General features: G+C 41.8%; 1 protein-coding gene across 8 annotated transcripts in view; it reads left to right on the forward strand.

The window, feature by feature from the left end:
- Positions 1-11,810, forward strand: part of Col25a1 (collagen, type XXV, alpha 1) — a 415,634-nt gene that overhangs the window by 320,928 nt on the left and 82,896 nt on the right. For all 8 annotated transcript variants that reach the window (XM_013505432.1, XM_013505435.1, XM_013505431.1 and 5 more), the window contains exon 13: positions 9,993-10,046. In XM_013505432.1, coding sequence (XP_013360886.1) covers positions 9,993-10,046 — 54 coding nt within the window. The remainder of the gene's footprint in view (positions 1-9,992; positions 10,047-11,810) is intronic.

Genomic DNA, 11,810 nt, shown 5'->3' on the forward strand with positions numbered 1-11,810 from the left:
CTCACTCTGTAGCCCAGGCTGGCCTCAAACACACAGCAATCCTCCTGCCTCAGCCTCCTGAGTGCTAGGATTATAGGCATGCGCTACCACGCCCAGCTCTAAACTCTAAATAGGTGATATTCACCATGCTGTACCTTCCACTATTTCCACATTTGCACCATAAGAGTACATCATTACCAGGGCAGTCCATCTGCATAGTGCCCAGTGCCCAGCTGCAAATGCTGAGGGAGAAGCCAACTGGGGACAGAAAAATGGTTCATGAGAAGGCCTACTTATTTATTTTTTATTTATTGTAGTATGGGGGTATTAAACCCAAGGCCTTCGCACTGAGCTACATCTCCAGCCCTTTTTTATTTTTTTAAATTTTGAGACAGGGTCTTACTAAGTTGCCCAGGTTGAGCTCAAATGTGTGATCTTCCTGCCTCAGCCTCTCAGAGTACTGGGATTACAGGACTGAGCCACCATCCCCAGAAGAAAAGTCCAATTTACACAGCACTGTGTTCACATCCTTATCTCTTTGTTACTGTAAAAATAATGTCAAAGGTTTTCAGTATTAAAAATAAATTAATTTTCTTATACACAGGCTGGACTTCTGAGACCCCAGGTCGTAGGAATTAATTCTAACACAGAAGGATAAATGTCCACTGATCTTGTTTTCTGTATTTTTCAAGTACTCTTCTAGAGTGTATTATTATTTTTAAACTCTTAAATAACATCTAAATGAAAATTTGACATTAGTGTGTCACCTGTGAATGTGTCCCAGAGAGCTACATGATGTTCAACATGAAATTTTAGTCAGCTTGTAGTCAGGGTATTTGGGATTGCTTTTCATCTCTTACACGAGAATCTCACTGTTTTTCGCTGACATTCATCTTCACAGCACTCTTCAAGTGGCATTTTTGTTGTAAGTATATTTAGAGGGCTGATAAATCCAAGCTTTGGCCTCCAAAGGTCAAGCTGTTGATTTCAGTCTACATGGTGAACCCATGATTTTTATTCCAGTTTCACTCCCTGTAACTATGGATTTTTCTCTGCTACCTTGCCTCTATCATTTTAAAAGTCTGAGTTACGTTCTTGAAAGATTTCAGCATGTTGTAGGACTGCTTGTTTCCTGGTTAGCCTAGATTTTTGCCATAGTAGAATTCACTTAAAGATGTGTTACCCTACCTCTGCATGCCTTTCTGGTGGGAAACACTCAGAAAAGAGAGTTAAGGAAGTTAAGAATTTATGATTCTAGATTAGGTCAGGATTCGGGGGACAGTGAGTTACAATTCAGTTCTTCTGTGAATTAAAGGTGGGAATTAAGGGCTGAGGATATAGCCCAGTGGCACAAGTGCCTGCCTGGCAAGTGCGAGGTCATGAGGTTGACTGTCAATATGAAAAGAAAAGGAAAGGAGTGGAAAGGAGGATTTAAATTATATTTATTAAATTCCCTGTCTTCTAAATTTAGCGGTTGTGTAGGTTAGAATTCTAAGGATATAGTCCCATTATTCCCACAATACCTGAGACACTAGGACACATCATTTTCCCCTAGGGAACATCGCTATTTTCCTAGGACAGAACATGTCATGGTCCCTCCACACCATCCTGGAGCTGGTCGACATTCTCAGGTGTTTTCGGACACGGCTCACTCTGCCCTTGAAGGGACTCTGCGTTCCATTTAATTCATTCAAGTGGAACAAAAGATGCTCCTATTCTTTATGGAATTAATTTGAAGTCCCTTTGGGGGTTAAAGTTAACTGAAAGAAGCTTTTGAGTGCCTGCTTGAAGTAAGACACGTAGAGTGATATTTCCTTTCAAACCACTGTCCCCTCAACGCCATTGAGGTGTATTAGTGTAAAATGCAACACTGTTATCCCTCCGGGAAAGGGGGACTGACAGGGGAGAACGCAAGGTGCAGGAACTGCGGTTGGCCGTGGAGGGAGTGAAGAGTGTGCCTCTCAGGCTGTGACACAACAAAGAAGCAAGCGAGTGTGCCCCCGCGAGTTGTCATCACGACGCCCACGCACTGCCATTTTAGTCAAAAAGGGACTGCATTGTAGAGATGTGAACGCAGAACAGTGACTCATTAGCTCTCATTAAATTTCATCCACAATTTAGGGAAGCTTTCCTTTTCAAAATTCCCTGTAAGGAGCTACGTGTGGTGGCGCAGGTCTGTAATCCCAACACTCCTGAAGGCTGAGGTAGGAGGATCACAAGTTGGAGCCCAGCCTGGGGCATTCTGTGAGACCCTGTTTCAAAATAAAAAAGAGCTAGGAATGGAGCAGTGCAAAGGCCCTGGGTTCATTTCCCAGTACTGCAAGGTGGGTGGGTGGGTAGGTGGATAGATGGATGGATGGATGGATAGATAGATAGATAGGTAGGTAGATAGATAGATAGATAGATAGATAGATAGATAGATACATACATACATACATACATACATACATACATAGATAGGGATTCCCTTAAATATTCTATTGATTCACTTACTGATTCAACAAATATTGCCTCAGCCCTTACAAAATGTCAGCCACTACCTGAATGCCAACCCTAAAACTGTCTCTGGTGTCACGATGTCCAGGCTAACTGGCATGGGGTGGGTGATTACGGTGCAGTTGAGCACTCTGAGCTCACCTGAGCAGCCTTGGGAGGGCTCTCTGGGCAGGAAGGGTCAAGGATGCTTCTCGGGTGGCCGGAGTGAGGTTCAGAGTCCAACAGCAGTCAGCAAAGAGAAGACAGACTGTCTCTGCGTCTCAGTGCCTATCTGTTAAATCACGGGTGGCCTTGGTCTTGTTTCTTCTGCTTCTAAGACACCGTAGCATTAACCACGCTGGGGTTTTGTGTTCAGTGTGGACAACTTTATCTCCAAACTTCATGCCACTACAATAGTGAGTCCACATGAGTGGCTCATCCTGTGCTTGGATCTTTAGACATCTGTAACTAATATCCATGATTTTGAAATTAGTATTTAAAATAAAGCCACAGTGAAAAAACATATCTGTGACAATCCCAAGAGGTTAACATCTGTCCAGGTTCATTTATTCTGTGCGAGGCCTCATTATCAAGAGTGTAAACCTCTATTAATAATACCAGCTACCCAGCCCCAAGCAGCGCTAGAGGCACTGGCCTAGAGGAACCGAATCTCCTTCGAGCTATGCTCTATCTTCTCTGCCCAGCATGGAGAACAGAATTGCACACAATAACTGTGGCCCTTTCAAGCACTCAGTGGCTGAGAGGCACTGTTAGAAGTGTGTGCACTGGAGCTCATGCAGTCCTCTCTGCAGTCCTCTGCAGTGAAAGAGCACTGTGATTATCTCCATTTTATCCATGAGCATGTGGAAGCCTGGCGAGGTGAAATGCTCTGCCCCAGCTCCCCCAGCTGTTAGTGGCAGAACAGGACTTCAAAGCCAGGCAGTCTGTCTGCCTCTGCTGCAGAACAGAGGTAAAAAGTATGGATTTTAAGCCAGGCAGAGTGCAGCAAACCTGAAATCCCAGCAGTCAGGGAGGCTGAGACAGGAGGAATTCAAGTCCAGCCTGAGCAACTTAGTGACTTAGTGAGACCCTGACTTAAAGTTTAAAATAAAAACTTTAAAAGGCTGGAGCTATCACTCAGTCAAAGGTCCTGGGCTCAATACGTAGTACCCCCCACATTGCAGTACACACACACCCACAAACACACCCTCTCACACACACACAGAGTATATTTTATATTTGTAATAATTCCATATATTCTGTTCAGTGTCATATATGACCTTGAATAAATCACTAACCTTCTCTGAGCCATAGTTTCCTCATTTACCAAATAGAGATTATAATATCTCCCTCAGTGTTTAATTAGAAAAAATTTCTAATCCACATAGACAGTTTTCTTCTCTGGATTGCAGGTATTAATGCTTCCAGGATTCATAAACCTCCCCGGTATTCACTCACGCTGCTCTTCATTAACCTTTAAATTTTTCCAGTTGGATGTCGCCCTTTAAAAACATCTATTAATAATTGCGTATGTTCTCTTTCCAAGAGAAAGAAAATATCATTCAAACTACATGTAGGTTTTTTTTAAGAACTATAATTTAGGAAAGAGACCTTAGCTGGATTGTAAAGCTTAAAAAATAGGTATATTTTCAAAGGCACATGAAGTTGCAAGATGTAAAACTTAACCAGCTTCTGTGCTATAATGATGGCATCTCTTTGAGTTATGTAAACTGGAAAGCCCAGCGTTAGTGCCGGCTAGAGCCCTGCTTTGCTCTGGTGACAAAGCCCTGTCACCAAGAACCCAGTTGCTTTTATTCTTTGTCCTCCTTCCTGCCTTGGCTCTGGTTCCTGCTCTCCTCTTGGTCTTAAAGTGGCTGCCATCACTCCTGGCTCTTCATTCCTCAGGTCCACATTCATAGAGTGAAAAATTCCCTTCCCCCAAACATCCACCTACACTTCTGAGCTCCTTTGTGATGAGAGGCCCAGAGGTGCAGGTGTGTCCCACATACTCTTGCTGGGAGAAGGACAATGGCTAATTTCCCACTTTTGCTGAAACTTACAGCGGGCCTGGTCCATTCCAAAGCAGGACTAAACACCAAGGCCTGTTGTAGGGGAGATTTGGGTGACACTGGGGCGCTGGACAATTGTGGTGGAGCTGACTCTTCCCATCCCTAAGAAACACTTCATTTCACACAGCTGCCTCTGGCTGTCTTGATCTTTGCCCTCCAGAATCCCAAGTGTCTACTCGAACTCTTTTCCTCCCCAAGAGGCAACTTTTAGACCCACAGAAAAGAATCCTGCGTGGCCTCACACTCTGTGGCAGGTTGGGCTCATTTTGCACCCCTCGGTCATTTCGAAAGAAAATTTTGCAGCTTGCCCTTGTCCCCAGGCAGGCATAGCCCCCGCTCCTAGGCCTCCCGAGGACCACCCTGGCTGTCACAGCCTGTGCTCTACCCACCCACCCCCCAATCCCCCGTCCTGGCCCAGGCCCACAGGAGCCAGGAGCCCTGCCTCAGCCATCCTGTGCATCCAGGGCCTGTGCTGAGCCCTTGCCCAGCTCAAATCCCCAAGTGTGGGCCACACTGCAGGTGTGTGCCCCGAACCCGAGGGCCGCAGCCCCACAGCTCCCCTGACACTGCGCTGTGGAGGAGGGGCCTCGGGGTGGGCCAGGGCCCCCATGCGACCCCACACGCTGCTCCTCAGCCTTCTCATTTCCCCACGGTTCACCAGAGAAACTCAGCGTTAGCTCTTTTCAGAACCCACCCTAAAGTCTTAGCTTTCTCGCCACATTGCAATTCCTGTCCTCAAATTCTGTCTGCATTTCTGTCTACGGCATACCAAAGCCTGAAAAAAGTGACAGCCAACAGACTTGTTTCTGAAGTGAGCTCATCCTGTGAATTTATTGATAGACAATCGTGTTTTAGGTTACACTTTTAGACACTGGTAATTTTTAAGCACTTGTAGTTTTTTAGAAAGCAGAATGAAGCCTTGGTGACTAGGCTTAACTTAGTTATCACTGAGCATCACCCTGTGCTGTCCGAAGTAGCAGATGTGAGCATGGCTCCTGGCTGGGGGACCCTTGTGACGTCACCTGTGTAGACAGTCTCCTCTGGGGAATGAGGCCATTTCTTTGAGGTACAACCTGACTTAATGGTCAGGGCGAAGGGTTTCCTGATTCTTTCTTGCCAAGATACAAAGCTTCCTCTGCTTCTAGAGATGAGAAAGAAAGGAGGGAGCACAAAAGTGCTGAGCTGCTCCCCGCCAGAGGGGCTCAACCCCCGGGGTGGGCTGGGAGGAGGCAGGAGAAGGAAGGAGAAGAGAGATCCAGGCAGATGCCACAGCCTGCTCTGGGCTGTGCCCTTGGGGTTCAGTCCTGAGTTCTCAGCGTGTCTGCAGGAAGTGAAGCTCTTGAGGCAGTGGATGAAGAGCTGACTGGCTCACCCAGACCAGTCAGGGACCAACTGGAAACGACCTATGTGACTGAAGACCGTGGACACCAGGCCTGGTCACCCTCTCCATCTGTGGCCTGGTCTGTGCTCCTTGAAGTCATATTCCTCTTCTGTTTGGATGAGTTCTTTCTTCAAATGCATGACTGGAAAGAAATCCACTTTGACAAGATGAATGTAAAATTATATTAGTCTACAAATGTAAAGCTACTACTCGTTTTAAACTCCTGGGGACAGAATGGAAACCTATTGTGATTGAGCGATGGTGAGCAATATGACTTCTAAGTGACCTATTTCCCTTTAGCACTCAATCTTTATAAGAGAACTGCATTCCTTTCCATCTTTGACTGTTCTTTCGGGCTGCCCTGGAATCACAGTACCTGAAATAATTGTAAAAGTCTTGAGAGTGATGGTCTGTATTACAGTTCTAAAGAGTATTTGGTTTAAAAAAAAAAAAAAAAAAGAAGGCAGCCAGCCATCTTTCTTACAAGTCAGTCCAACTTACTTTCAGCTTAAATATGGAAAGGGTCATTGGGGAGTAATGTACCAGGAATAGCCTTAAAATTTAATGTATGGTAGAGAAAAGCCCATCCATCTACCTGAGGTTAGGATGTTACCTGCTGTTTTCCTTTATTACCATGTATGGAATGCCCTCTGTGTTTATGAAATACATTCAGAAATAGCAGACTGGGTTGTCCAAGAAATGTGAGAGTTTCCTCCTTCCCACACACAAAACCTAATTCCTGGTTTTCTCTTTGCCTTTCTGATACTGTACATGTTTTACAGTCTACACATATTATGCAGTCATGTGATATCATTAGAACCTTATTGGAGGAGGACTTTTTGTCTTCATATTTTAGAATATACAGGAATATACATTATATGGTGCATATTTCATTCTTCATCAATACTTTGATTTCTATTTATTTATGCCCCTTCATAAGGGTACAGGAAAAATTTGTTTAGAAAGTCTCATCATCTCAATTCAATGCTTCCTTCAGTTATTATGTATTTATCTTTTCATGTCTGTTTCACCTTTATGTCCCACAAAATACTCAGCACATGGTAGAACAGACAGGAAATGTTCACTGAATGAATCAGTGCCTTACAGAGTCTCAGAGCTTAGCTCTGGTCCTTATTGCTGCCCAGTGCTTCATTGGAACATTCCCACTACACTGTCTGGGCACTAAGTTTGGGCAGTGACAGAATCCATACTCCATAGCTTCCACCTAAGCTCAGCTGCATGTTTCTTGAGGGAACTTAGTAGAGGTAAAATGCTATGAGATATTTTCCTCCTTTTTGTCTCCTTTTAATTCATGCAAATAATAGCTTTATTCATGGTTCATCTTGAAAGTTTTACAAATACAGGATCATTCCAAACTATTAACACCTAAGAAAATACTTAACTTGTAAGTGAAAAAGAAATATATACCTGAATATTACACTCACTTATGCTGATCAAAATGACCACAAAAGGAATTACAACTGTAATATCTAATGCCAAAGAAGCTGTGAACAGTTAATGCAGAATTGATGCCTATGAAAAATACGTGCAACTGAGGCTCCTTAAAGTGATTTAGAAACATACAGTTAGCAACATAAAAAACTTTCCAATAACCAAAAATCAAGTCCATGGAATTTAATCATAATTAAAAAGCTTGACAGAAAATTTGGGTAGAGGTATTTATTTTAGTTCATCTTTAACAGCTAAAATTGGCAACAACCTATACATTCAAAAATACAAGACTGGGCTAGGGATTTAGCTCAGAGGCACAGTGCCTGCCTGGCAAGCACAAGGTCATGAGTTCGATTCCTGGTACCAGAAAAAAAACAAATCAAAAATTCAAGACTAATTAAATGATCACACCTCATTCTGATAGAGAAAAATCAAACTACTCACAAGACAGTGGTGACTATCATGTCAAAACAAATGTGATATAAAGATTAAAAATCTGAATGCCAAACTATGTAATAGGCTTACGATTTCTTGGAAATGTGTAAGAAAAAAGATATAAGGAAATATGACAAAATGGAAAGGAATCCAGAATGATGACATTATGACCACATTTTTAAAATTTCATGTCAAAGATTATTTTAGCCATATATAAAGTCAAAGAGAAAAAGAGAACAAGTTTTAGTCCCTCGATGTTCATGTACTAAGAAAAATGTTGGGCAGATACCTAAACAAAATTTCTCTCTCTTGCTTCTACTCTCAGCATGAGTTTTGTCCAGTTCCAGGGGCTTAACCTTTAAAAAAAATAACTCTGGCTACCATAGTTATTCTTTGAAAGTCTAAACAAAGTTTGTATTGCTTGCTGGCAGCGTCCCGTCTTTGCATTAAACCATGAGTTACAATATTAGTGCATCCTGTTGTGGGCACTTTGAAGAAAGCGGACTCAATAGCTCTTGTTCTGCTCACAGAGTAAATGATATCTCCTTTCAGGGTACATTCTGTTTCCAAGTTCTTACCTTAGTTAGATACGAATGCCATATCAAAATTTTCCCATAATGGCCATCATTATTCTAGGTCAAGAATTTTGTGATTTTTCCAAGGAAAGTGCAAGAGTTGCAATTACAGTGTGATTTTATACAGGAAATGGAATCTCTTCCAAGAGGTCAGTACTTTAGCAATTATAATAATGCACCAGAGGAACAAGACGCCTTTTACTCATCTAGAAAAATACCGCAGGCTTCTTACGGCTTAGTTTAGTTGGTGGATTTATCAGAAGTGATCATTATGTAAGTTATACTTAATTCTGGTTTCTATACATTCTGGAAGCTCATTTGTAAATGGGACTTACGAGGAAGTTGGCCATGAGCATTGAAATCTTCATCTTTTCTACCACTTTCTAGACACAGCCACGCATCAGTAGAGCACAGCCTCTTCAGCCAGATGATGCGCTTTCAAATTTTGAGTATTTGTGTAAATCTGGACAAATCAGTTCTCTGTGCCTTGGTTTCTTTACCTGTAAAATCATCAAAAATAATACCTTCCTCCTTCAAGCGTATATAATTAAGTGAGTTAAGGAATGTGAAGACCTTGACACTGAAGAAGTGCCACTGTACTATTAATGTACATGGCTTTGAGGCCACGAGGACATAAATGACCCTGTCCTGCCCTCCAGGTGAAAACATTCTTCAAAATCAATTGAGTTTTCAGTCAACCTAAAACTGTTCTTAAAAATATATATATATATATTTTAAAAATCAACTAAGAAGCAACTTTACTGCCTTCAGTGGAAAGAAGAAAGCTGTCCAGCAGTTGAAAAGGCTTCAGGGATATTTTTTAAGTCAAAACAAACTTCTGGGGGGTGTAAGTTTGAACCGCATGGAAGCATAAAGGAACAAGGATCTCCATTTGTGTCTGGACTCTTCTAGGGACTTCTTTTTCCCTCTTTGGAAAACGATGGCTGATTCAGAGGCCAGATATCCTAGTGGAGATCATCTTTCTGAAATGGGAACTTCTAGCCTAATTGCCATTGTCTTCCCACCCCCAACCCAAGGGCTGTTGCTCAATATGACAATGAAAGCCATCAACCTGGAAGCTTCATTCTATTCTTTTGTACAGTGAAATGAAAGAAAGCCATTTTTACTTTTTCACTTTTGGGTGGAATGTGTCTAACAAGTAGGTGTTCAAAGATGTGTATGTTTTTTAAGAATTAGATTTGCAAAATTTTGTTCCATTAGCTCTAATATGAAAATATAATGAAGTAGTCTTTACTTTCCTTAGCTGATGAATCACTTAAAAAGTCTTAATCACGGGAGTCTTGTATTTTTCAAGTGCCTTTTATTTCTTCAGTGAATACTTATTTGATATCTACAACATACAGAACACCATGCTAGATATTACCATTGATAAGTCACTTCAGTTTTCTTGGCGAATAGCATACTGAACGGAGATTAATCCTATTATGATCTTGTTCTCTAGCACATCGAATTTTGGACCCTACAAATTAACCTGTATTTCCACTAAAAGTCACTTATTCTGTCTACTTCTAGGGCATTATTGGGTGATTATTGCCTTAATTGTCTACACAACATGCCAGCATTGTCTGTTGTGCTTAGTGGTGTCTATTTTTTTTTCGTTTTGAGGGTGAGCCTGGGTTGCCCGGAGCAATAGGACAGGATGGGACCCCTGGACCAAAGGTTAGTACATTGAGGCTGAGCAGATCCTTGGGCACACGGACTTCAAAGGCTATCGTGATTTTTTTTACTGTTCCACCAGTTGCACTTGGTTTGAATTTTTTGTCAACGGTGAAGCATTCTATAGTGCAGAACTTCATGACAAAGGAAGAAATTATGTTTGTGATTTTAATTAGCATTAAAATGTACAAACAAATAGGATGTGATTGCTAAAATCTTTCAAATATGACTGCTGTTATTTTACCCCTTCACAAGCATATGAAAACATAGGTCACATCCACACTGCCTCGCACATACACGTTCACAGTGACGAGCCTCGGTAAAGGGGATGTGCCCAGGACCGCTCTGGCTGTTTCTCAAGACTTGGCCACCTTCAGCCTGTACACAACATAACCACTTAATCAGATGAAGAGCAAATAAAGATGTGGCATGTTTAAAATTTAAAAATGGATGTAGTCTGAATTACTAAATGGGGAAAAAATGTAATGAGGATATTTTTTTGGATTGGACATTTTCTTTGTTTCTCAAAGAACAAATGAATCTGTTAAATATAAAAGATTGGTGACAGTTTAGTTTAAACTAAACAGGCAGACAAATCCCAAATCCTTTGATGAGCACAGATCCCTTGAAGTACAGAACTAAAGTCTAATCCCATCAGCTGTGCTGGTGTGTATCTGTCCCCACAGATGCCTGTCAGCTGATTTTACAGATCACAGTACTATTGACAGGAGCTGAGGACAGACCTCACATTTATAGACCTGTCCCTTGTCCTGCAGGAGGGCAAAGAAAATGTCTCTTCTGGGACAACAGCCCTTTTCCTGTCTCCTTCACAAGCAAAAAAGTCAAATGATGGCAATTAATGCTTAATGCATATTCACGGTGCTGTCCCTGTGTTGCCTAGCAACCTGGCCATCAGGGCAGATGTTGAACAGTGAAAGTGGCCAGAAATTCAGAAAGCCAAAGGGTCAGGTTGGGTTCAGAGAATGAAAAGAGTTTACCTTCAACCTGACTTCTTGAGTGGGTTATAAATTAAAACACACACGCTAATCACCTTATACCATTTTTTCAAAGCAGTCTGAGCTTGCGGCAATACCTAGTCAAGCTTTTCATCAGGAAATATTATCATAATATTGTGATGTTCTTTAGAACATTCCTGCTCCACCATCTTTCCAGGATAAAGTGATAATTATGAAATTCTTTTTAGAACACATGACCTTTTAGTCCTCATGCTTGCCTGGTTCTTATTTGGAATAGAGACATCTCCCCTAAACTCATTAAAATTATGCCCCCTCTGGCGTCATTCCTGACAGGATCCATGCCTCCTAAAACACACCCGATCTGAGACACGCTAGTTGTCAAGAGCTACAGGTACTGTGTGACTTTGGAAAGAGGTCTGAGTTCAGAACTGGTTCACAATCTTTTTAGAGGAGAACAGGTTGGGAAATACACTGGGACTCCAGACCCCAAAACAGCCTGTGCTCTAGGGGATTCTTTGAATGAAAGTCTTTAGCAAAGGACATACTGATCTACCTTATTGATCCTGAGTTTCAACAGATAAAAAGTAACAGAGCAGAAGCTTCTCCAGATACCAGATTGGCATACTCTTCCTCTCTCCTTAGTCCCCTGTACATTTTTAAATGATTATCTTGAAAGAATACGTGTATCTTTATTTGTGAAAAAAAGCAAAGAATTAGAATTACATTCACTATTGATATCCATACTCACTTCTCCAGAAAACTCATCTTACCATTTGTTTTCTTATATATA

This window comes from Chinchilla lanigera, unplaced genomic scaffold (assembly GCF_000276665.1).
Source record: "Chinchilla lanigera isolate Chin_1 unplaced genomic scaffold, ChiLan1.0 scaffold00095, whole genome shotgun sequence".
In the NCBI taxonomy this organism is placed as follows: Eukaryota; Metazoa; Chordata; class Mammalia; order Rodentia; family Chinchillidae; genus Chinchilla; species Chinchilla lanigera.